Source organism: Rhinopithecus bieti, unplaced genomic scaffold, assembly GCF_001698545.2.
Source record: "Rhinopithecus bieti isolate Rb0 unplaced genomic scaffold, ASM169854v2 scaffold_53775, whole genome shotgun sequence".
In the NCBI taxonomy this organism is placed as follows: domain Eukaryota; kingdom Metazoa; phylum Chordata; class Mammalia; order Primates; family Cercopithecidae; genus Rhinopithecus; species Rhinopithecus bieti.
In genome coordinates this window covers 167,665-194,836 of record NW_016820991.1, presented here as the reverse complement: position 1 = coordinate 194,836, position 27,172 = coordinate 167,665, and the positions used below count along the sequence as shown (strand labels likewise).

General features: G+C 40.5%; 1 protein-coding gene across 7 annotated transcripts; it reads right to left on the bottom strand.

Annotated features, from left to right (window-relative positions):
* Positions 1–1,180: 1,180 nt before the first annotated feature.
* On the bottom strand, positions 1,181–24,487 carry FCRL3 (Fc receptor like 3). 7 transcript variants are annotated; one of them, XM_017860062.1, is made up of 15 exons: positions 24,240–24,487; positions 24,027–24,112; positions 23,305–23,325; positions 22,008–22,253; positions 21,280–21,543; positions 20,758–21,042; positions 19,655–19,942; positions 18,946–19,224; positions 13,878–14,156; positions 13,423–13,545; positions 6,584–6,611; positions 5,599–5,717; positions 5,322–5,390; positions 3,630–3,661; positions 1,181–3,543 (listed from the first exon to the last, which is right to left on the bottom strand). In XM_017860062.1, exons 2-15 carry the CDS (start codon positions 24,106–24,108, stop codon positions 3,400–3,402), a joined length of 2,259 nt encoding a protein of 752 aa, XP_017715551.1. In that variant the 5' UTR covers positions 24,109–24,112; positions 24,240–24,487; the 3' UTR covers positions 1,181–3,399. The 7 variants fall into 7 exon arrangements, 5 of the variants coding, with proteins under 5 accessions (XP_017715551.1, XP_017715549.1, XP_017715550.1 ...); XM_017860060.1 differs by having other exon boundaries at positions 24,027–24,198; positions 24,275–24,487; XM_017860061.1 differs by having other exon boundaries at positions 24,027–24,198; positions 24,316–24,487.
* Between the last annotated feature and the right edge of the window lie 2,685 nt (positions 24,488–27,172).

Genomic DNA, 27,172 nt, shown 5'->3' with positions numbered 1-27,172 from the left:
ATGTCTCCAGGGCTGTCAGAGGTCTTCAGAGAAGCCCCTCTCATCACAGGCTGGTAGGCCTATGACGAAAACATGGTTTCACAGGCCAGGCCCAGGGCTTTGCTGCTTTGTGCAGTCTCAGAACTTGGTGTCCTGCATCCCAGCTATGGCTAAAGGGGCCAACATACAGTTTACGCCATTGCTTCAAAGGGTGAAAGCCCCAACCCTTAGTGGCTTCCATGTGGTCTTGGGCCTGCAGGTGCACAGAACCTAAGAACTGAGGTTTGGGAATCTCTGCCTAGATTTCGGAGGATGTATGGAAACTCCTGGATGTCCAGGCAGATGTCTGCTGCAGGGATGAAGTACTCATGGAGAAGCTCTGCCAGTGCAGTGCAGAAAGGAAATGTGGGGTTGGAACCCCCACACAGAATCCCTACTGGGACACTGCCTAGTAGAGCTGTGAGAAGAAGCCCAGCATCCTCTAAATCCCAGAATTGTAGGTCCACTGACAGCTTGCATCGTGCACCTGGAAAAGCTGCAGACACTCAGTGACAGCCATGAAAGCAGCTAGGGTGGGGGCTGTACCCTGCAAAGTCGCAGGGGCAGAGCTGCCCGAGGCCATGGAAGCCCACTCTTTGCATCAGTGTGCCCTGGATATGTGACATGGAGTCAAAGGAGATTATGTTGGAGCTTTAAGATGTAATGACTGCCCCAATGAATTTTGGACCTGCATGGGACCTGTAGCCCCTTTGTTTTGGCCAATTTCTCCCATTTAAAATTGAAGCATTTATCCAATGCCTGTACTCCCATTGTATCTTGGACGTAACTGATTGCTTTTAATTTCACAGGGTCTTATTTGGAAGGGACTTGCCTTGTCTCAGATGAGACTTTGGACTTGGCTTTTTGTATTAAGGCTGGAATGAGTTAAGACTTTAAGGGACTATGGGGAAGGCATGATTGTATTTTGAAATGTGAAAACATGGGATTTGGATGAGGTCAGGGGCAGAATGATATGGTTTCACCCTGTGTTCCCACCCAAATCTGATCTTGATAAAATTAAAATAACCTTTTTAATATACTTTAGTGACAAAACCTAAGCTTCTCATGTGGCTTCGTCTTTGGTAATCCATGAGTGAGAATAGGCTCTGATGTAAAGATATACTAAAAGGGTAAGTGTGAGAAAGACAGTGGAGACTGGTACTTTTCCAATTGTCTTTTATTTTCAAAGGCTCCATTAAAATTACTGTTTTTCAGATTTCTGGGCTATGGGTTTTTAGTTGTGAATTCAAAGGGAAAAGTCAAGTAGAGCAAAGCATGAGAATAATTCATTTTACAGGGCAATCAGAATTTGCACTTTTGTTATATCTGAAATGTACAGTTAGGACTCACTCCTCTTTCCACTCACATACTCTGATTTGAACAGGGTTAAGTGTTACAAAGACATGGAAAATCTTGAATTTTGTCCTTTCCTGGGTTCAGAATCTAGAAAATGGATAAACAATGATAAAAGATGACAGGTCCCTTAGAGAAAGTTCACTATAAGGCACAAAGGGACCTGGCAAGGTAATTCCAAATCAGCAGCAAGGTTTGAAAGGAGGAGAGCCTCCATGTACAGCCTGGTAGTTGGTACACAAACCTGTTTATATATTTTTACCATAGAGAAAAAAACAGCAGAGTGTATCACATAGAAGACAGAGACATTTGCCTCCTCCCTCTTCAAGAGAACTTAAAATTTTAATGTCAATATGAACATGAACTGGCAGAGATCAGCATCTCAGTATAGGCAGGACATCATGCCCTGCTCTCAAAGGCCAGGATAAGGGTAACAGAGGCCAGTGGGAGCAGTGTGGATTGATCATCACATTTTTTGAGGCCAGCAGCTGTGGCTTAGATGGCTTTGCTGGTAGTAATGGAGGACAAAAGTGCCTTCTGGTGAAACTCAGCTTCCATAGTGATGGAATCCAAGGGTAGCAGAGTTTATGGTGACCCTGTAGTATATCTCCAGAAATGGTGATTGGTTGAATGCTTGTAAGACATTCCTTAGGGACTCCAAGGAATACTGATTAGAGAAAGATGTGGTGCTTTGAAAAGACTTGGTGTTCCTACATGAACCAAGTGAAGGCTTAGAATTAACAACATTCAGAGATTAATGTTAATATAATCTCAGTTGTCCCTAGGACTTGAAGTGTTCAGAGATATTTGGAAACATCAGGATTTCAGAATGAAGGTAAAGTCACTAAAATTGTTGGTACATTTTCATTTTGTCATATTAAAAATTCAAGACACTGTGGAAAGAGTTTTTGATAGTGATAGCTAGGAAAACATTAAACCAGATATTTTACACAAGTAAATACTAAACAGCAATAACAACAAATGAACTATAGCAACATACAACAATATGGATGAATCTTAGAAATAGAACATGAAGAGAAAATACCAAAACATTACCTACAATAATATGGTCTTTAACTTATAGTTAAAACTAATATAAAAACATATTAAGGAAAACATATAGTTACATTAATATGATAGAATTAGGAAAGCATGGGAATAATGAACATGAGATTTAGAATGGTTTTTTATCAGACGGAGTGAGGTAGAGGAAGAGAATGGGAGAAGCCACATAGATATAGTAGGTTATTGTCTCGGGGTTAATGGGTGCTTATAAGAATAAAACTGACTGACTAGAAATCTATCACGTACGGAAAATGATGAGACTATGTCATGAAGCAAAAATTACAATTAATGTGATTTTTTTACACATAAGGTCTTTGCAGTAGGGATAGAGGTCACATATTAAACTAGCAGAGCCTTTAATGAAATGCTGAGGTTATTTTTCATCATAACTAAGGGTAATTTGGTTGGGAATGTCACCTTGTAAGTACAAAAATACACTTCAGATAGAGTCACCTTAAAATCTTGTTCTATAACTTCTTATGGCTGTTCCCAATATGGTAGCAAGGATACAGCATATATACCAAAACATCAGCAATGCCACTACCAGCCACACACACAAAAAAGGAAACAAAATATTTGGAGCAAATTGTTTATACAGAGAGAACATTAACAGCTTTCAATCACACTTGGATCAAATGGTCATGATTGTGCCCTTGTAACCCTGGCTAGACCATTTCTCTCTCCTCCTCTATTCGACAGCCCTAGGAGCTGAGGGCCTTCCTGCCTTGCCATGTGTCTCCACTGTGAAAATAACACAGTGCTTGCTCAGAGGCTGCCCATTCTTTTCCTAGGGAACACACAGGCCCAGGCACAGAGGAGATTTGCAGATCTTTTGTGCAGCCTCACATCCCCTGCAGCCCAGCGTCAAAGGAGGCAGTCTGGAGAGATGGATGATGTGTGGTTGGAGAGAACAGAAAAAAAAATGGTGCAGGCTATTTCCTGTGGGCCACTCTGGGTAAGGGGCTAGTGGTCTGAGGCCAGTAATACACGTGGTATATTCTCATAGTTTTCTTCATCATCTTCATGGGCCCTGCCTCTGCTGCGAGCCTCCCCTGCAGAGTCATCTGGGTGTTTCTTCTTCAGTTCTGAATAGAGGACTGTGAGTTCCTGGTGGAAAAAAAACACAAAAGGTAAGTACCTAAATACAGGAGAGGAAGGCCAGAGAGGGAAGAAAGCTAAGAAATGTGACTCACCTTATGCTCTTGATGCATCGTTGGACAATTAGCTGTTGGGTAGGAGTAGCAAAGAAAAGTATTAAACTGTAGGCAGTATAATCCGGCTTACAACCTACGCACACTGCATTCCAAGCCAATCTTCTTGATTTGCTTGATCTCTTGACTGTTTCCTCTGTTGGATTCTTCCAAACCCACATAGAAAAAGTACTCCCCCCAAGCACAAACACTAACAAAGACTTTCCTCTGCCCACCAAATACCCAGAACTACTTTCATGACAGTTTCCTTCTTGCTCCTCTGCTCATTCTAACCCCAGAGGGGCAACCATCCCCAATCCACTGCAGACTTCTAGGGCTGTATTGATCCTCTGGGAGAAGGAGGCAGATATGAGTCACTTCACTTTGCACAGGGAAATTGGAAGAGGCCAGAGAGGAGATTGGCATTCTAAGGCCACATGGCAATTTCCCAGGAAGCCAAAGAGTTGCATTGGAACATTGAGAAAATTTAGTGTGTGTGTGTCTTCTACCTTTCCAAGGGGTTCTTTGTATCTCTTTTGTTTGTGCAGCCAATAAGCATTCATTAAGCAATGGCTTTCTATTAGGTATTAGGTAAGGTATAAGGAGATAGAAATGACAGAAACTCCTGAACAACATAGTGAAACCCTGTCTCTACTAAAAATACAAAATTTAGCTGGGCATGGTGATGCACGCCTGTAATCCCAGTTACTTAGGAGGCTAAGGCAGGAGAATCCCTTGAACCCAGGAGGCAGAGGTTGAAATGAGCCAAGATCGCACTGCTGCACTCCAGCCTGGGTGACAGAGTGAGATCCTATCTCAAAAAAATAAAATAAATAAATAAATAAATAAATAATAACAGAAACTCAGTTCATGTGATCAAGAATCCTATAATTTTGAAGGAGAGAAATGGATATAGAAATAAATGCAACAAGCATTGTGGGCACCAAGATAGAAATACATATTGAACTATGTTGTTGCCATAAAGAATAAATGGCTCCTCCCAGGTTAGAATATGGAAAGGGCAGTTGGCATCAGTGTGAGTTTCACTGTGTTACCTGAGCTATGTCTTGAAATATGAGTAGGGATCACCAAGCAGACTAGAGGCAAGGACATTTCAGGACCAGTAAGAAACATGAGCACCAAGCGTAAAGATGCCAAGAGTTCAGTATGGCTAGAGGAAGAACATTAGGCAAAGCTTGCAGGAGGAGCCAGCGTGCAGAAGGCAAAGATCATGCTTTGGAATGGGTGTCAGTGAGGGCAGTTAATCTAGGCACTGATGTGAACAATAGAGCACCTCAAAGGGATCATGCTGGAAGTAGATTGTGGGAAGGCTGGAGGAGAACAGTAGTAGAAATAAAGAGACCAGTAAAAAGAATGACAATTGTCTACACATTTGATTATTCACTCATTAATTCAAACAGTATTTTAGGGGGCCTGCAGTTTCCAAGCGTTGGGCTAAATGCTGTGAATACATTAGTGAAAAAGTCACAGTATCTGTCCTCAAAGAATTTATGGGATCACGGTGGCAGTGTGTAAAGGTAAGAAGAAATGGATAGCTTCTATAACTGACAATATGGGAGACAAGTAATGCCTTGCATGTTGGACTTGCATTTGAAATAACTCTGATCAAAGACCCCTTACCGGTTTCAATAAAACACTGCTACCTCACCTCTATTTGCCTGAAAGGCATCTCACCTGAATTTCCTTTTGTGTGTTGGATGCTCCAGATGTGGGAATAAATCAGGTTGCTATCTCCAGGATTTACTGTGAGAGAAGGTATCATAGTTGGTTGCAGTCAAGAGCTCATATTCTAGACTCTACTTCCCAATCATCAAATTCATAACCACCTTCTATTCCCAGTCTAATGTTAGAAATGTCATTTTTAAATTTGTGACAGGGCCACGGGCTGTTGTTCAATCTCTTCCCTCCCTGGCTCCTCCCTGGAGCCTTCTGACCCCTAGGGAGTCCTCACCATTGCTGTACATTGGCTCCAGCTCTATTGGGGCTAGTGGTTTAGAGTGAGTGGGCTCTTGAAGGTCTATCCTGGAAGGCCTGGACGAGGAAGGCTCCTGGCACTCACTAGGACTGTGACTGTGACAGAGGGGGAGAGAAAATGGATAAAAAAGTATCTGTGGGTTACACAGAATTTCAGGGAAATCGGTATCCAGGAAGTCTTCCAGTACAGCATGATTCAAGTAAAAATATTGTGTCTGCTTCTGTTTGGCTCTTTTGATAAAGTATCAGAAGACGTATGGCACAAGATGATGCCCAGGGAAGCATTACAAAACAGGACAGCCAAGGCAAGGCCAGAGGGCAAGGCAGCCTCAGCGCTTCTTTGAAAGGCAAAAACTCATATTTGACTAATTTTAAATGTTATTTTTGAAGATGTAAATGATTAAACACTGATATGCAAAGACCTCTGCATTCTTATAGAACTTAAACCTTGTCTTTTGTAAAAGGTCCCTTTCAATTTTCCACCTCATATTACAATAATCTACCTTTCCTGCAAGATGCCATGCGAGCTCTTCAAGTAAAGTGGATTTTTTCTAATTTCATTTCCTTCTGCAGTTAATATTGCGAATTGAACATTGCCAGCATTCCATAATAATTTCCCAAATGAATGGAGGAATGAGGAAGAAGGAAATGAATGCCGTGTAGCCCTATGAAAGGTAATGCCATTAAGACATTAGTGGTAAAGTCTCTGCTGGAACACATTTAAGGAAGTAGATAAATTAACATAGATAGCCAATCACATGTATTCTGTGTTTAAGTAGACACAGTGAATATTGTTCACAAATATAAGTGAAAGTGACGTTCACTTATATCTACTTTTTTATTTTGTAAGAATGTAAAAATGCTACTAGGAAATCCATTCATATTTTTAAAAAACATAAACAAGTCTTGTGCATATAAATAAATCATGAAAATGTTGGCAGCACAAGAAGCAGAGACCTCACCTAGATGTTCCAGTGGCAGAAAGTCCTCCTGCAAAACAAACAAAGGAAGGTTGGGTGGTAAGTGAGCTGTGTAGATAACGAACTCTCTGTTAGAATGTTTTTTCCTAGAAATCAGATTCATTCTAGGTCTAAGCTATGGCAAATCTCAAGGATTATCCAGTTCTACCCTCCTTCCTCCCCCTATGTTATGTTATAGGTGAGGAACGTGGGGTCTTGAAAGGCATTTGCCTAGAATCACACTTATTCTGAATCATTTTTCAATCAGTAATAGGTGAATAGCAACTCTAAGTAGTTGTGACTGAATAGGTCACAACCTGGGTCAAGTGCTCCCCGTAAACCCACTTCTTCATCCTGACTGCAGCCCTACAAGGTGGAAATAAGGAGACTGAGGCCTAGAGGGGCCAAGGGATGCTTAAAATTGATACAGAATTCCTTCACTAATATGAATCAATGGGACTACCATGATAAACTCTACCTTCTCTTTCTCTAACTGTGACCCCTCAACCCTGCAAGTCTATTCCAGCAACACTAAACTGCAAATTGTTTGGGTATGCAATGGCTTTTCTACACCTCTTCTCTCCTTCTCTTTCACTTGGTTAACTCCAATTTATCTTTTTTCCAGAGCATGCCAACAGGCTGGAATAAGTAAACTGTCTCCATGCACATAAGACCATGTAATATTAAAATTACTATATTGTTTTATAATTATTTATTTCTGTTTCCCTCTCATTCTCTCTTTCATGAAAGGATGTGCTACTTGAGGCTGTAAACCTCATCTTAAATTTTTGTTTTATTCCTGATGCCATGGCCAGCAGTTAAAAATATTCAACAAAGATTTGTTAAACAGCTGAACAAAGTATGTATATTGAGGACTTAAAAATAACAAATTGACAATTTTAGAAGTTAGAAGTCTATCCTTGAAGCCAAATCTATCAGACTTAAAAATATGGCAGGTTTCCATCATCACTGAAATATTGAATCTTTCAGGCTTGCCCCAATGCAAGCCTTATCCCCGGTTCCCATCCTTGTCCTTTGCCTTTTTAAAATCTGTGGCTCTATATTGGTCTCATTGGCTTAGAGAACACAAGTCATTGCTCAAAATAAACATAGCAGCCTTAACTCTCATGAAAAATAACTGAGCAACTCCGTGTTCCTCAGGGAGTGGGCCTCCTGAGTTAAGCTAGAGGGGTATGATCAGGATCTGGTCCTGAATCTCCTCAGAGCAATCACAGTTCACATCAGTTAATAACCAGTATCTTTCCTGTGGGTGGTTAGCTCAGACCCAAAATGCATCTGGGAGTCAGTCTATCTTCTTATTTGTAAAAGAGAAAACTGAGACCTAGACAGGTGGCTATTTATTATAAAAGCTAATATTCCTTAAAGACATATGGGCCAGCACTGCACTAAGCAGTTTACCTAGGTTGTGTCATAGTACCTAAAAGGTAGATACTGTTATTATTATAACCACTTCATAGATGAAGAAACTGAAGTTTACTGAGTTTAATTTGTTTGCCTAATATCAAGTTGGCAAGTTTTATTACTGGAATTTCAACATAGCCAGATTTACTGTAGAGTCAATAAACCTATCATTCTTTTTAGGAGTGATTCACTCAGGCAAGGAGCAGAGTCCTTCACTTTTAGAAAAATTTAGAAGGTTTGAGCTTCTTCCTGAGAAGTCTTGCCAATGATGAGAAGGGATACTTTGCTATGAGGAGGTACAGTCAGCAAGATTTTGAGAAAACAAGAGCACAGACCCTCTGCTTGGTGAACTATCTTAATTCCTTAATGAGTTTGTTATTTAAAATAACACTCCCCTAAGTCTGGGGACAGACCACCTGGGCTCCTATTCACATGGATCATGTGAAATGATTGTCAGTTTTCTCTCCTGGTGCTGTGCTGACTGACAACCTCAACACTGAGATTCAATTGTCTTCTTTTAGTATGTTACAGATTAGAAAATGGCATCCCAGATAAACAATGAGAGGAAAAAAAGAAAAGTAATTTTGGAAGTAGGAGGTATGACTAGCCTTCTATAAGTAATATAATATCACTTGAAAATAGCAATAAGTTGAAGATATATACTATAAACCCTAAAGCAATCACCAGAGTAACAAAACAAATAATTATCACTTCCAACAAGAAAACTTAACTATTCTAAATATATATGCACCCAACATCACAGCACCCAGATTCATAAAACAAGTTCTTCTTGATCTACAAAAATCCTGGACAGTCACACAATAATAGTGGGAGATTTCAATATCCCACTGACAGAGTTAGACAGATCATCAAGGCAGAAAACTGACAAAGAAACCCTGGGCTTAAACTTGACACTTGACCAAATAGACCTAACACACATCTGCAGAATATTCTATCCAGCAATTACGGAATATACATTCTTCTCACCTGCATGTGGAACATATCCTAGGTTCAGCCACAGGCTCAGCCATAAAGCAGATATCAATACATTTTTAAAAAATCATACCAAGTACACTCCTAGACTACAGTGCAATAAAAACAGAAATAAATATCAAGAAGATCTCTCAAAACTACACAAATACATGGAAATTAGACAATTTACTCCTGAATAATTCCTGGATGAAGATCAAAATTAATGCAGAAATTTAAAACATTTTAATTAATGAAAAAGGGAAACAAGTATGTATGTCCACTATCACCACACTCATTCAAGACAGTACTGAAAGTCCTAGCCAGAGCAATCAGGCGAGAGAAAGAAATAAAAGGCACCCAAATAGGTAAATAAGTCAAATCATCTCTTTTCACTGACTGCATGACTCTCTACCTTGAAAACCCTCAAGACTCTGCCAAGAGTAAGGTTTCAGGACACAAAATTAAGGTATGAAAACCAGTAGCATTTCTATACACCAACAAAGTCAGGCCGAGAGTTAAATCAATGGACAATTCCATTTTGAATAGCCACAAAGAAAATGAAATACCTAGGAATACAGCTAACAAAGGAGGTGAAAAGTCTCTGTGAGAACTATAAAAAAAAATGCTGAAATAAAGACAACACAAATAAATGGAAAAACATTGCATGTTCATAGATTGGAAGAATCAATATTGTTAAAATGGCCATACTGCCCAAAGAAATTTACAGATTCAATGTTATTCCTATCAAATTACCAATATCATTCTTCACAGAATTAGAAAAATCTATTTTAAAATTCATATGGAACCAAAAAATAGCCCAAATAGCCAAAGCATTCCTCAGCAAAAACAACAAAGCTGGAGGCATCACACTCCACAACTCCAAACTATACTAGAAGCCTGCAGTAATCAAAATAGTATAGTACTGATACAAAAACAGACACATAGACCAACGGAATGGAATAGAAAACTCAGAAATGAAGATTCACACCTACAACCATCTGATCTTTGCCAAGGCTAACAAAAAGAAGCAATGGGGAAATGACTCTCTATTCAACAAATGGTACTGGGATAACTGGCTAGCCATATGCGGAAGATTGAAACTAGACCCCTACTTTTCACCATATACAAAACTTAATTCAGGATGGATCAAAGATTTAAATGTAGGACTCCAAACTATAAAATTCCTGGAGGAAAACCTAGGAAATGCGCTTCTTGACATCAGCTTTGGCAAAGAATTTTTGGCTAAGTTCCCAAAGCAATTGCAACTAACACAAAAATTGACAAGTGTGACTTAAGTAAACTAAAGAGCTTCTGCACAGCAAAAGAAATTATCAACAGAGTAAACAGATAACCTATAGAATGGGGAAAATATTAGGAAACTATGTATCTGACAGAAGTCTAATGTTGAGACCTGTAAGGAACTTAAACAAATCAACAAGCAAAAACCAAATAACCCCATTAAAATATAAGTGAAGGACATGAACAGACACTTCTCAAAAGAAGTCAAACTAGTGGCCAACAAACATGAAAAAATGCTCAACATCACTAATCTCCAGAGAAATGGAAATCAAAACCACCATCAGGTACCATTTCACAACAGTCAGAATGGCTAGTATTTAAAAGGTAGAAAACAATAGGTGCTGGTGAGACTGAGGAGAAAAGGGAATGCTTATATACTGTTGGGAATTTAAGTTAGTTTAGCCACTGTGGAAAGGAGTTTGGAGATTTCTCAAAGAACTTATAATAGAGCTACCATTCAACCTAGTAATTCCATTATTGGTATGCACCCACAATAAAATAAATCATTCCGTCAAAAAGACACATGCGGCTGGGTGCGGTAGCTCACGCCTGTAATCCCAGCACTTTGGGAGGCCGAGGTGGGCAGATCACGAGGTCAGGAGATCGAGACCATCCTGGCTAATTTTAGTCTCTACTAAAAATGCAAAAAATTAACCAGGCCTGGTGGTGGGCGCCTGTAGTCCCAGCTAGGCGAGAGGCTGAGGCAGGAGAATTGCGGGAACCCGGGAGGGGGAGCTTGCAGTGAGCCGGGATTGCGCCACTGCACTCCAGCCTGGGCTACAGAGCAAGACTTCAACTCAAAAAAAAAAAAAAAAAAAAAAAAAAAAAAAAAAAAAAAAAAAAAAAAAAAGACACATGCACTCATATGTTCATTGCCATACTACTCACAATAGCAAAGATATGGTATCAACCTAGGTGCCCACCAGTGGTAGACTGGATGATGAAAATGTGGTACATATACACTATGGAATACTACACAGCCATAAAAAATGAAATCATATCTTTTGCAGCGACATGGATTTAACTGGAGGTCATAATCATAAACCAACTAACACAAGAACAGAAAATCAAATACCACACGTTCTCACTTATAAGTGGGACTAAACATTGAGTAAACATGGACATAAACATGGGAACAACAGACACTGTGGACTACTAGTGGGGGAGATGGGAAGGAATGTGTGAGTTGAAAAACTACCTATTGGGTACTATGCTTACTATCTGGATGGCAGGATCTGTACCCCAAATCTCAATATCATGCAATATAACCATGTAACAAATCCACACATTTACCCCTTACATCTAAAATAAAAGTTGAAAATTTTAAAAAAGTTATTGCTATTATGCTAACAAAGGAAGTAAAGTAGAATTAAAAAATCACTAAATTATTCCAAAAATAAGTCAAAGTAAAGCAAAAAAACAGATGTGACAAATAGAAAGCAAACAGCAAAATAGACAGGAAACCTAATCATATCAATAATTCTAAACACCTCATTTTAAAGGCAGACTATAATATTAAACTAAAAAACCCCGCAAGAATTAGGTGCATGGTATCTATTAAAAATTAACTTTAAATATGGGGGTACAAATAGGCTAAAAGCAAAAGGATGGAAAAAAATCGCATGCTAACAATAATTATATTAATACATTAATATTAGACAAAGACTGTTTCATAGTAAGTGATTCAACCAGGGATACAGAGGGTCATTTCATAAGGATAAAGTGGATAATTCATCAAAAACATGAAAATTCTCAACACTTATCCACCTAATAATGAGTAACTCCAAATTCTGGAAGCAAAACTTGATAGAATTGCAGAAGAAATGGATAAATTCACAATTACAGTTAGAGATTTTAATTTCACTATCTCAATAATTGATAGATCAGATAGACAAAAAAATCAGTAAGGATATAGAGGAATTGAGAAACATTATAAATCAAACTCACTGGCAGACATTCATACTGTAAGAAACGTTAAAAAAAAAAAAAGTCCTTCAGGCAGAACAAAATTGATACCAAGTGAAAATATGGCTATATAAAATGAATGAAAATCCTGGAAGTGGTAACTGAGTATTCCTTTGATACCAAATCATAAAAAGGCATTTCTAGAAATTAAAGCCAGCAACCAGTATTCCTCGTAAACATGGATGTAAATATCCTTCGCAAAATTTTAGGAAATCATATCAACAATCATGATCCAGTTGGGCTGACCCCAGAAATATAAGGCTGCTTCAAAATTCAAAATTCACCTTATCAATAGACTAAAAAAAATCACATTATTATCTCAATAAATGTAGAAAATCATTTTACAAAATTTATTTGTGTAAAATCTCTCAGCAAATTAGGAATAGGAGGGACTTCCTCCAGCAGATAAACAGCATTGAAAAAAACCCATGGCTAAAGTAATCTGTAATGGGGAGAGATTGAATACTTTCCCCCTAAGATCTGGAATGTGATAAGGATATTTTCTCTCACCACTTGCACTCAACATTGTACAGGAGGTTCTAATCAGTGCAATTAAGCAAGAACAAGAAGTAAAAGAAATTAAGATTGGAAAGGAAACAGTTAAACTACCTTTATTTGCAGACAACATGATCATCTATATAGTACATCTGATGAAATCTACAAAAGAGATACTGAACTAATAAGTGAGTCTAGCAAAATTTCAGGATATAAAATTAATATTAAAATTAGTTGTGTTTCTATATACTAACAACAATCGGAAATTGAATTTTTAATCTCATTTTTGGCATTCTTTATTTATTTTATCCAATTTCACTATATTTAGCTGGTATTCAAATATACCTTGGAGTTTATGGTCACCTCTACGATCATTTATTTACTTTTTGTTATGAATGAAGGACTTTCTTAGGGAGATAGAACATGAGTTAATTAACTTTCTAATATTTAATTGGAAGCAAAACTCTGCTACCTAATATAAATCTCAAATTAAACACGAGGTAAACATTTTATTGAGAAGTTTATTCTATTGTTTTTGCTACAGTTGCCTACAGAGTGACAGTGAGTAGTGGAACTGAGGGCCTAGTACTTGGAAGGGAGTAATTGACCTTTTATAGGGTGCACCAGACAACTTCAAATTATTATAGCAACAGCGAAATCACATCACAGGGTAGGACCTAGACACCCACCTGGTTTCCTTTGGGCCCTGGCATAATGCAGCAGAGCAGCAGCAGCAGCAGCAAGGCTGAGGATGCTGAGCACCAGCCCCGTGACTCCCGCAGTGGTAAGGCCTGTTCTGTTCCTGGAAGTTCCTGAGTGGAGGGAGCTGTACTTGAGTTCCAGTGGCACAGGTTTTGGATATAGACAAAATCATGCAAGCGGGTATGTTCCAGTTTCTGATTCCTCCTGTAGCGTCATTTGTAATTTTCAAAACTATAGCACATGAAAGGTATTTGCCAGCATCTAAGATTAAAATGTATTTCCTTTCCCTCTTCCATGTAAAATCAGTACCAATCTCCAGATGTCCCAAGCCTTGGGGTGCGTGTTCAAAACCTCCTTGGTGCTGGTAGAATTTGTACAATCTGTCAGATAACTATTTTATTTACCATAATGGTGACCTCTAGCCCAGGTACTACTCACTTACCTGTAACACTGAATGTCACCACTTCACTGCGCTGGGCCCCCAGGCCATTGTCAGCCTCACATGAGTAGTTGCCAGAATGTTCTGTAGTCAGAGAGAGGTTTAAGGATGCCCCTCCTCCAGAGTGGGCCGAGCTGTTCCCCAAGGTGTCATCCTCGTGATAAAACCAGTACAGGATCGGGAAGGAGCCTCTCAGGGACTCACAGTGAAGCTCCAACAGGTCCCCCACCACAGCCTGGGCCCCGGGAGCCCTGAGGGTGAGGATGGGGCGAGACACCGGAACTGAGGGAGGAAAAATAGTTCACTGGCAGTTTTGCTTAAGTAGGTATACAAGAGAACTTAATAAAGGAATATGCAGCGTAGTTGAGTTGCAGGAACATGCACCTGGATTCTGGAGAACCTGGGTTTCAGTCCTGTCTCTATCCTTTATTAGCTCTACAAGCTTGATTGTTTAAGAACTTTTAAATTTCTCTAAGTCTTAGTTTATTCCTCTGTAAAACTGAGCTAATGATACATTATATCTCAAGCTATTGTAATAAAAATCATATTGTATGTAAAGTACTATAAAATTGGTTATTATTGATAAAAATATAACTAAAATCAAGGTTTCTAAACATTCCTACGCCTGAATCTTAGCTCTAAGACTGAGACTTCCGTACCTATCTAAAGCAGGACCCATTACTCTCTACCTAATCACCTTGCTTTATTTTTCTAGATAGCATTTAGCACTACCTAGCATCTATCTATGTATCTATGTATCTATGTATCTATGTATCTATGTATCTATGTATCTATCTATCTATCTATCTATCTATCTATCTATCTATCTATCATCATCATCATCTATCATCGTTTTATATGATTTCCCAATAGGATGGAGAATTATCTGTTTGTTCGTTGCTGTATTTATGGCTGTTGGAACTTTGCCTGGCATATAAAATTTATGCTCAATAATTGGTGATCGAATGGAAAACTGAATTGAACCAAACTATCACAAAAATATCCAAATATAGCTCTAGCAACAATGATTTCCATTTTAATGAACAATTAAAGAAATGGCATGGTGGGAATAATAGAAAGCCCTTAATATGGAATGTAAACTGTAAGATTGCTGGTTCTGCAAAGTTGTGAGGAAAACTGGATGAACCAATCTGTGTGTAGTGCTTTAGATATAAGCTATGTGCTTTATTGGCAAGGGTAGCTTGGTAAGGATCTTAAGTTCTGCTTTCCGTTGGAGATTGGCTAAAGGGAATGAGTGTGAATGTGGAAGCTATTCACTGAATGGCAATGATTAAACTTGAAAACGAGCCATCTGCTGGCTGCAAGAAAGAAGGCACCAGCTGCCTCATCAGGATAGATGTGCCAAGTCCTGATATTGAAAGTATAGAGTTCTTGCTAAATTGAAACTGATGGTTTGAATTTGTCCCGTTCGTATAGCATCTGCAATATGAAGTGACCTGGGCGGGATGCAGAAGGCCTCAGTGGTGAGTCTTTTATATGGTGCTTTGTGATCTCACTGTGCCTTTCACCCATGTCTCTTGGTGTTCGTATTCTGGGAAGAGAGATTTCCAACCTCTTGCATCCCCCACTCTAGGGCTCATGGGACCTCTGGTTCTGAATGCATATTCCCCTAAAATCAAAGAATTTGAAGACTGAAAAAGACCATGGTTATTGTCAACTTAAGTGGTCTCCAACATGGGCTGTAAGACACCCAATGGAAGTGTAAGAAGAAAATATGACAATTTTTAAGAGTATTTCTTTTTGAGCTTGAAATTTAAAAAGATATTCAGCTTTACTAATATTCATGGTGGTGCTCCTGCTCAGGTAGATGTCACATTGTATATTGGGATATGACAAGTTTTCTTATGATGGCAGGGCCACCCAGGCACAGAGAGTGGGAGAGCAGTGCCTTGGTTTGTTGGTTAACTCTCAACATATGGAACATAATGCCCTTTTAATTGGCTACTTAAGTGTTTTTACAGATGATTTCAATTTAAATCATAAAATATATTTTTTAATTTAATTTCTTTGTTTTTTTTTTTTTTTTTTTTTTTTTTTTTTTTTGAGACAGGGTCTCACTCTGTTGCCTAGCCTGCAGTGCAGTGGTGCGATCATGACTCACCGAAGCCTTGACCTCCTGGGCTCAAGGGATCCTGCTGCTTCAGCCTCCAGAGTAGCTGGGATTACAGGATTTTGCCACCATGCCTTGCTATTTTTTGTGTGTTTTCAGTAAAGACAGGGTTTCGCCATATTGCCCAGGCTTGTCTAAACTCTTGGGCTCAAGCAATACTTCCTTGGCCTCCCAAAGTGCTGGGATTGCAAGCATGAGCCACTGTGCCTGGCCAAATAATAAAAACTTTACAATGCTTTGTGATGAGATTTGGAAGTAACCTCAAACCTTTTTGTATCACAGAAAGTTCATTTATTTTGTGGCAAAGTTCTAAAAGAGGAATTAAATGTAAAGATAAGGTACGTGTTTTCCGTAAAGAAAGATCAGTATTTAATTTTGTTGTCTTTTGGTGATCAGTGGCTACTGACAATGTTAATACTTAGCAAACACTTTAAAAACTGACCTTTAACAGTACTCATATTGTTAATGCTTTTCTAAACTCATGCTATAGGGATAATATTTTGGAAAACAGTTGTTTAAAAATATTTACATTTCTATGTGGTCTCATTACCAGAAAATGTAAGTAAGTCAACTTTAAAAATTTATATCTGCACCTTTAAAAATCCATGGAAACAGAACATGGCAACCAGCTTATCGCTCTTCCAAAGTTTAAACACATTCGATAGAAATTCAGCATGTAGTGGCTGGGCGTGGTGGCTCATGCCTATAATTCTAGCACTTTGGGAGGTTGAGGCGGGTAGATTCCCTGAGCTCAGAAGTTCGAGACCAGCCTGGGCAACATGATGAAAACCCGTCTCTACTAAAAATACAAAAAAATTGCAGGGTGTGGTGGCCTGCCTCAGCTACTAGAGAGGCTGAGGCAGGAGAATTGCTTGAACCTGAGAGGTGGAGGTTGCAGTGAGCTGAGATAGTGCAACTGCACTCCAGCCAGGGCAACAGAGTAAGACTCCATCTCAAAAAAAAAAAAAGAAAAAAAAAAAAAGGAAATTCAACATGCAGCACTTCCCACTTACTTTACAAGAACAACTAATAAACATCAACAAAAATGAGTATAATGGAATTGAAAGAGCAGCACTGATGATCTGCTTCCACTTGGATCTAGATATATTGGTAAGATAAAGCTTTAAGCAGTAACAGACACTAAAACTAATAGGAATAAGGCCAAACTCAGAACCAAAACCAAATAATTGTACCACCATAAGTAAACTAAGATTTTCAAAGTAAATGAAGCATATTCAATTATAAGAATTTTAGTCAAGTATTCTAAATCAAAGATTTAAAAATATTTTTTTTCTTTCTTTCTCTTTCTTTCTTTCTTTCTTTCTTTCTTTCTTTCTTTCTTTCTTTCTTTCTTTCTTTCTTTCTTTCTTTCTTTCTTTTCTTTCTTTTTTGATGTGGTCTCACTCTGTCGCCCAGGCTGGAGTGCAGTGGGGCAATCTTGGCTCACTGCAGTCTCAACCTCTTGGGTTCAAGCCATCCTCCCACCTCAGCCTCCCAAGTATCTGAGAGTACAGGCGCATGCCACCATGCCTAACTTAATTTTGTGTTTTTTTGTAGAGAAAGGGGTTTCTCCATGTTGCCCAGGCTGGTCTCAAACTCCTAAGCTCAAGTAATCTGCCCACCTCAGCCTCCCAAAATGCTAGGATTACGGGCATGAGCCACTGCACCCTGCCCCTTATTTAATTTCTATTTCTCTGTTTGTTTTGCAATGTGCCCATTAAGTTAATATAGTAGTACATGTATATAATTAATACACAAATATGTTATTAATATACACATTTGTGGGGTGCGTGTTAAACAATTTTGATGGAGAGTGGTGTGATATCCAGAATTCTTGTACCCCCATGATTTGCTGACTCAATTAGTTTATAAGAGAGGAAATAAGCACAAGACTAGTAAGAAGACTTATTCAAGGTTAAACAAATGATATTTTCTTGTTCAAAACTGGAGTCTCTGTTTCAGCACACTGTCTGGCATTCCCAGATTTTAATACTTCCTTAAATCATTACCCAAGTTTGGCCTATAGGAAAGATTATTATTAACTAAAATGTCATCAGTGTTCTAATAGTTTGGAATCATTGGAGAATAAGAGTCCATGACAAAATCCTGAGAATGTACGGGTTTGGGTCACTGAGAATTATTGCCATATCTCTCTTATTTTGCCATCTTTTCCTAGGTCCCAGTGCCCTTTCCTATCCTCCAAATGCTGAGCACTTTGGGATAACCATGACTTGGACTGGAGGTTCTCTTCGAAATGATTGGGCACATTGCTAATGGTTCTTCGGGGCTGGACACGGAAAATATGAGCTGCCCTGGTGCCTCTACTGAAGGAAAATTTTGTTAGGGGATACTGAGAACATCAGTTTAAACGAGACCCAATCAGAAGGCATTTGAAAAAAGTGAGAAGGTTAGATTGGTCATTAGAATCCGGAGGCCATGAAAGAGGTCTGCTGCTGTGATCCTAGTGGCTGACAGAGAACCCACAGAAGTGTGTATCCATGAGCACAGACACTTTAATGATCCAGGGAGCCAAGTGGAAATTTAGATGCAGAAAGGGGCAGAAAACTATGGCAAGGGATGATCCAGTCAATTTTTCCTGGGCAAGGGAATTCAGAATTTTCCTTTGTCAGTAATTGCTGACCCATTACATATTTGGTATTCTGGTAAGCCTTTGTGCCTCCACCAGAAAAAAAAAAAAATGAATGGGGTATATGGATGGTCGTTCATGACAATTATAGAGGAATTAAAAAAAAAAAAAAAGAAATGGTCTAAGTTACTAAATGTGTAGTCACAAGGAACAATCCCAGAACTCCCAGGCGGAGTCATAAAGAGTGGGAAGTCTATTGGGATATCAACCAGCAAATAGCCCAGTGGAGCTATTTCTGAGAAGACATGATCTCTTACATTGGCTGTTAACTGCTGTGGGTATATCTTGCTTACCTGTGACCCTGAGACTCACTCCATGACTGTGCTGGGCCCCCAGGCCATTGTCTGCATCACAGGAGTAGTTTCCAGAATGTTCTGCAGTTAGAGAGAGGTTGAAGGAGGCTCCTCCTCCAGAGGGGGCTGAGCTGTTCCCCAGGGTGACATCCTCATGATAAAATCGGTACAGGATGGGGGGAGAGCCTCTCAGGGCCTCACAGTGAAGCTCCAGCAGGTCCCCCACTGGAGCCTGGACCCTGGGGGCCCTGAAGGTGAGGATGGGGTGAGATACTGGAACTGAGGGAGACAAAAGGGCTGTCAGAGGATTCTGATGTTTGTGACAGATGCACAACCTCTCTCAAGGAGCCTAGCAATAGATATGTCCCTTGTCCCTTGATTGTTTCTGTTTCTCACTGATCACATTTTTCTTATCTAACAATCAGAAGCATTTCCCCAAAACAGTGAGAGTTAATCCGGGGTAGTTTTGTTTTCATCACCATTCGGTCTTCCCCACAAGAAGTAAGGTTCTTCAAATTATTTTGCCATCTTTCCATTTCTTGGATAGCTTTTAAATCTCTCTCTCTCTCTCTCTCCAACCCCCGCCCCACCATCCCTCTTTCCCTCCCTCCTTCCCTCCCAATGCCTCTTTTAGGAGATCCTAGTGGCTGACAGAGAACCTAAACCCTGGACTGCAACTAGAGGCTCTGTGAAAGGAATCGAAACTTACTTCTCACAGTGACTTGAATCAATGTGCTGAGGATGGGGCCATAAACATTGTCAGCTGCACAGTAGTATCTCCCTGCGTCACTCTCCTTCACCATGAGAACATGCAGCTCTGCCAACAGGGAACGCTGGGTCTTTCTACCCAGGCTTCTTACTCTTCCTTCTTTGTGCCAGGAGAATGTGACAGTCCCTGAACCCTGGGCTACTGAGCAAATAAGGACCATATTTTCTCCTTCAATCAGCTGCCCTCCAGTGGGCTGGATCTCTAGATTCACATTAGACACAGGGACTCCTGGGGGAACACAAGATGGCATGTGAAGGTCCTGATGGCAGGGACATCAAGGTCAAGGGGAAGGCTAGACCTGCCATGAATAGGCCAATAGCAGCAGGTGCAGCAGGCAGAAGCCCAAGCAGGAAATAAGAAATTAATTGTGTATACTATTATAAAGGAAGCAACATCCCTCTCACTCCCACAACAATTCCCATCCTTGGGAAATGTGGGTAACAAGTCCATAATCTCCATAAACTCAAAGTTTTCTGGTCACATTTTGTATGTGTTTATCTCTAAGGAATCTTTGATGCATCAATAAACCACAAAGTAAAAGAGAACACTGGAGATCCTCTATTTTGAAGATCCAAGTAGAACCCAAACTCTTCTCCTATTCTTCAAGACTTCTCCAGATTTACATCCATGTGCCATATCTTTCTCTGACTATTATCGTTCATATTCATCTTCCCCTTTTCTGACTATTTTGTTGTGAGTTTAGGTCACCAAACGGAAGCACCACAGGGGCTTCTCAAAACTACATGTGTTCAGCTGTGCTTCTAGTTGTCTCTTGATTCATGAGAGAACCGATCTTGTACATCTCTGTAACCCCATAGGGTTAGGCACTCAGTAACTGATCAATAATTACTATTACCTGACTCAAGTGGAAGAAAATGTTCTAGGGCTGTTAAACCAACGTTGAGCTTAAAGAGAGAAGATGACCAGAATAGCTGGACACTCCTCTCTGTTATGTCTACCATCCTAGGGGTGCTGAAGTTGTCACTGGTCTGCCTTCCTCTCCCCAGCTCTGATTCTGGAAGAGTAGCCCCTTGAACACTCACTCTGTACACGTATCTGAGATGTCAGGCTCCTTTTTTTGATGTTGTCAGTCACTGTCTCTGCCTCACACCAGTAAGACCCGGAGTCTTCAGTCCACATGGCAGGGATCTGGAGTTTGGGGGACCTGCTCCAGCCTGATCCGAGGGTCTGACTATCTCTGAAGAAGGAGAATTGCAGCTGGACTTTTGGCCTCTGTGGAGAGAGCTGGGTCTCACAGATCAGGGTCATGGGACTCCCCTCTATGGGCATGGAAGAGCTGACTCTCAGCACAGGATGTAGAAACAGCTCTAATGAAAAGAAAAAAAAACATAGTCCCCAGGGTGGTGAGGCTCAGAGTTCCTAGAGAGATGCACTTCTGTTCTCAGCACCAGTCATCAGGAGATAGAGAAGCATGCAGAAAGAACAATCTCCTTCCCATGGCTGAGCCATAGGAACCTCTTTATGAAATTCCCACTGATAAACACCTTCCCTTTATCCTCAGTTTCTCTACCAAACCCAATAATCCACAGGAATCTAGCCATTACCTTGAACTTGGATATTTAGGTATTTTGAAGTTCGTTTAATTGATACTATGGGAAATATCCAATAATTAGCAGTACAATGATATTTGCTATTATCCCTGGAGACTGAATTCACTATGATGAAGTCTAAATTATAACTATTAGGAAGCTGTTTTCCATCTTTGTAGTAAACCTTTTCATGAGCATTTTCATCTTCTTTCCCCTGACATCTCAGGGTGACATTATCTCCTTCAAAGACAGGATGTGAAGCCTGCAGGATCAGCGAGTCTGCAAAGAGCACAGGAGCACACTCATTTACACCCTGCTGCTTCTGCCTTCACTCCCATTTCCGCCCATGAGGCAAGAGCCATAGTTCTATACACACCTGCAAATGGCCCCCACCCACATTGTCATGTGGCTCCAATACCTTATTCTTCCTTTCCCCAGGAGAGCGAACCAATTCCCAGAAAACTTTCTTGAGAAATCCTCACATGTCTTTACACAAAAGAGGAATCCCAGACCTAAACCTGTTTGTGCCTGATGGTCCCTGGGTCACCCATACTTCTTTGGAAGGGGATACATAGACAATCCAACATCATGCTGCTGCCCTATCTCTTTATTTTCCTCAGTGGGGTCAGCACATCAAATATTCCCATGGCTGCTTACAACTCTGCCTGGATCCCCGCATTAACCCAGCCCTCAGACATTCTGCCTGGTGGCTTGACTTTAGACACTCCCCTTCCATTCCTCACCATATGAAAATTCCACATGCACAGCATCACTGAGGGAGGATTCTCGGGTCTTGCATTGATAATTTCCAGACTCCGTAATTTGGATTGCGTTATATTGTTTTTTCAACAACTTCTCATTGCGATACCAAAACATGTCTCTGCGGGCTGGGAAATGTGATATTCCCCTGCATGTGAGAGTCACTTTTTCTCCTTTGAAGGTTGTGGACCATGGAGGATCAAGGAGAAGTACAGCTTTTGGAGCTACCTCTAAACAGGAAATAGGAAGATAAAGGCAGGGGAAGGTCAATGGGAGGTGGGCACAGCACAGGGGGAGCCCAACCTACAGTCAGGAGTTTTCCTGGACTAATTTCCAGTCTGGACCAGGGTGGAAAATGGAGCAGAAATAACCTGGGGAAATGCCTGGGAAAGAATCTGTTCTTCCTCACCCATTTCCTGGAGGTGAGCAGATGGGTATTAGAGGGGAGAGGTCTCGGGTTCCTGGCATTGCCTCAGGAAAGCTCAGGAGATGTGATTTGCCAGTGGGCAAACACTGTGAAGGCCTCAGAATGTGGCTGATTCTGAAATTCTCTTGTTCTATGAGTTTCTGTCCAGATAAAGGTGAACCTGGGATGTATATACCTCAGAAGTAGTGTCTAGACTCCAGAAAATTACTTCCTACTTGTTAACACTTAATGAATAAGATTTTCTCACTTGTATTACTTTTATATCTTTCTTAGTTTGAGAGTCTGTGGGCAAGGCAACTTTACTCTCCATCTAAGTTGGGCACAGTAAACAATGGAGGGACATAAAGAATTTAAATGGAGGAGGATGGACTGCTTGGGAAGTCAAACTTGTGTATGGAATTGCAACTGACTGACAGACATGGAAGTGAGGTGTGGCAGTGGCGTGAGCTCTTTTTGGAGATTTATAAGGATTCTGCTGTAGCATCTTCCTCCATGAATGGGAGCTATTTCTATGTCCTTTGATAGCAGCACTAGCTTGGACATTCAAAAGGAGATGTATTAGAGAATATGGAGATCAGAGATGAGATTCCTTCATCATCAGCCTCTTGCCTCTGCCCTTTGCTCTGCAAATGTTTCCTTCCTCTACTCTGAGGAATCCTGGTAATGTAGGGGTAAAAAACCCTGGAGACTGAAAAAGTCGGAGGAGGCTCTGTTCACCCAATATAGTAGCAGATGTGACCCCAGAGCACCAGCACTGCTGATGGGATGCATCCCTGCAAGGGTTGGGGCAGGCTGTGTGGGCTGAGGGGACCCATATGCAGAGACCAGAGGGGCAGAGAGAAGGAGAAACTTACCTGATTGTTCTCTTCTACCAGCTGTGAGGGAGCAGAAAATGACAATCAGACACTCTCTAAAACATTTTTTAACAACGTAACCACAACCGCTTCTTTTGTTTTTCCTTATCACTTCTTTGCTCCCTTTTTATATCACCCAGAGCCCCTAAGCAACAAACAAATGGCCTATAAATTATTTTACAAACGTGATGGCTTGTGTCCAAGGCCTGACCTCATCTCTGTTATTATTTACTTGGCCATGGCACATTTTATTCTCTCCCTGTCTTCTCTGAGTGCAGGGGCAGACAAAGACTTGCAGAAATGGTTTGTGCTCCCTTTGTTCCTTGGGCTTCCTATTGTTCCTCTCACTTTTTCAATCTCTGATTACATTTTGGCTTAAAACTTCCAGAAAAGAGTGATGTTTCTCAGTAGACCTTCCTTCACATGCCTAAGTTTTTAGAAGTAACTGTTTATCTGAAAAATTATTTAGTCTGAGGCTTAAGAGGGAGGGTGGGATATAGAGTTGTGGTTTGGCAGAAGGAAAAATCCAAGTTTCCTATGAGGTGAGAAAAGCAGTGGATGAGAAACCAAGGGCAGGATATCTGACTTGCTCTGATGGTTGCATTTGGAGCCTCTTGGTTGTCCTGGGAACCCAGCTCTGCTCACTTCTCATCCCTGGCTATCTGTCTCTGAACCCCAAGTAGAAGCAGAGATAGAAGCTCTTTGAGTTTTTCCCTGGTCACCTCTAGGAACTGAGGCCCTGGTCCCATTGTAGTCCATCTGTTCACTCAGGATCAGCAGCAGCAGCCACAGAAGCATGGGCATCGGCCTGGCAGAGGGCAGGGAAAGTCTTTCTCACCAAAAGCCGGACTTATCTCCAGGAAGGAGGGCAGGAAGCTGCCCCTCAGATCAGACCTGCAAGAATTAGAAAAGGGAAGAAGAGCTTAGTATCATACCTTGCTTTGGGCTCTGAAAATGTGAACGTGGCTACCTTCCTAAATGCTGTTTGTATCTCAATCCTGGTAGTGATACATTTTTAGAAGTTGGGGCTCATCTTCCAACAAATGCAGTCTCTCAGGAGTAATGTCTCCAAGGCTGTGCCTGGGTTCTCTAGAAATGTGAAGTTGTGGATTTGCTAATATTCAAATAATTCTTTCTTTGTTTTTCACATGGAAAACCCCTTCACTAGCTTGTCTTCACACAGCCTTTGCTTCCGCATGCAGCTCCTAATGTAGGCAAGCTTAATGAGCGTGGTGTGAGTCACACAGTCAAGACGTGTCAAGCATACGCCTTTTTGACTTTCACATAAGTTGTCATGAGGTTTCTGAACAGGAAAATAATACAAATTTACAGATTAGGGACTGCTCGTAATCTCACCCAGATCTGCAAATTAGGAGATAAATCAGCAAGTGTACCACTGTTTTTAAAGCCAAAGCCCTTCTCAGAAAGGCCTTCCCTCACTTTGCAATCAAAGAGGTTCCACCCCATTATTTTGTTTCAAGTCCTTTGTGTTTTTTTCAGTTTTAATAACAATTTGCAATTATTTTCTCTATTTCCTTGTTTACTTTTGCGTCTTCTTTCCCACTAACATTTAAGGACCGCTTTTCTTATCCATTATATCCCCTGCACCTCCAACTGTTCTTTCTTGAAAGCATGCCTTCAGTAAACATTGTTTGAGGGACTATTGAATAAAAACTCTGAACCAGTGTTTCTCAACCATTTTTTCATTATTGCTCCCCTAATGATCTTTTAAGACATTCTTGTTTTAGCTACCCCTTTTCCATGAAAATTTAATACCACAAATATACTATTTATGTGTTTATGTGCTGCATGTACAGCTGTGTTTGATACATTAAAAAATTAGTTTTTTTTTCATCTTCGCAAGAGTCAATTCTTGCCTCTTTGAGGGTCATATCACTTCTGTTAGAAATGCATGTTTTAGACTTAGAGGTAAGCCATTCTTAGGAATCTACCTACCAGGATAAAGTTGTCATCATTCAGAGACCTTTACATTAGAAATGGAAGATGATCTCAGATCAAATGTCCCATCCTCAGGGTGCCCAACCTTGGCATGTAATGGAAAGAGGGTCCTCTTTTTTTAACGAATATTATTATGTTCCTTCTCCCATGGAAGTCACCAAATTTTATCTTTCTCTATATATTTATGTGATTGTATAACACCTATTTTTCTCATTAGATAGTATTACAAGGTTTGGGAACAAGTCTCATATTTTTATTTGCTAAATATGGCAAATCTAATTGAACAGAATAACTTTTCATTTGCATGAATAAACTAATGAATGGTTGTGTTGGGGGGACACCTGTTTTCTTCCATGTGCATGCAACTCCTACTCCCGTTCCTCCTTTTGCTCCTTAACTCACTCCACCCTGGAAGAAGTAACGTGCCTTATGTGATTGGTAAATTTGGGAAGAATAATTGAGTCATGCTAAACTTATTATTATTATTACTATTATTTTTTGAGAAGGAGTCTCACTTTGTTGCCCAGGCTAGAATGTAGTAGAACGATCTCGGCTCACTGTAACCTCTGCATCCCGGGTTCAAGTGATTCTTGTGCCTCAGCCTCCCAAGTGCTGGGACTACAGGCACATGCCACCATGCCCGGCTAATTTTTGTATTCTTAGTAGAGACTGGGTTTCACCATGTTGGCAGGATGGTCTCGATCTCCTGACCTCGTGATCCACCCACTTGGCCTCCCAAAGTGTGGGATTACAGGCATGAGCCACCGCGCCCAGCTCCATGCTAAACTTAGCTCCATGCTCTTCCCCCTGGATGCAACTCTGCTGGTAGAAGGATTTACGAACAAGCATACGCCTTCCCCTGTGTGGAGATTTAAGTGGGGAGGGAGTGGGGGAGTCTAAAGTTCCAGAGCAAATTTTCAGAGACACAAATAATTGTGGCATGAGTTTAGATGTTAAAGAACTAAAAACAAAAGATCCTATGTATGAGAACTATATATTTACAAGGAGAGGCTTTTGGTGGCAACAGATCCTGTCATTCTCAGCCTTGGGATTTGTTTAGTAAGAGAGAAGGGCATTTTCCAGATTGCAGAGGACTATTCTGAGCCACCTTTTATACTTAATTACTGAACCTGGGCAAGATGCTTGCAGTCTTAGGGCATATGGTTTTGTGACACAACTTGTGGTGGCTTTGTTCATAGGCTGGTGACTGCTTCTATAGAGGTGGGGCTGTATCCATGAATGTCAATAAGCAAAAGGCACAAAATCCTTGTAAGGGCCTTCAAGATTGCTGCGAAGCCCTTGTAAGCAGGGACAGACAAGGCAAGGGCTTACACATGGGCAGTAAGTGCTTGGAAGGACACAAGTGCTGCCTGGTAACAGAACTTTGGGGGCTACAAGATGGTTCAACAGAGGCCCACAGTAGGCAGAGTCACATTTTCTAGGTAGTCATAGGTGAAGCAGATAGTCTTTTGTTTTGTTTTGTTTTGAGGGGCGAGGGGCAAAATAGAAATCTCTAAAGCATTTTTAGGCACTGGTGACTGGAATAATATTTTTAGCTCTAAGATTCCTTGTATGCTACAAAACACCAGTAAGAATCTAGTTTTAAATTGCTAGAATGAAGCCTAGAAAAGCTTCCTATATCTCAGTCACCCCAAATCTCACCCTGCTTTCAAGTCCAAGCAGCAAACTGGATGGATCACTCTTGAATTCATGTGATGTTCTCTAGGCTCAAGGGTGGAAAACATTTAAACAATTACTGACATGATTGCTTAGTTATTGTAGGTGGCTTAATTTTTTAATTCTTTCATATAGAGATGGGGCTATGCTGCCCAGACTGGTCCTGAACTCCTAGGCTCAAACAATCTACCCACCTCCACCTCCCAAAGTGCTAGGGCTACAGGCATGAGCA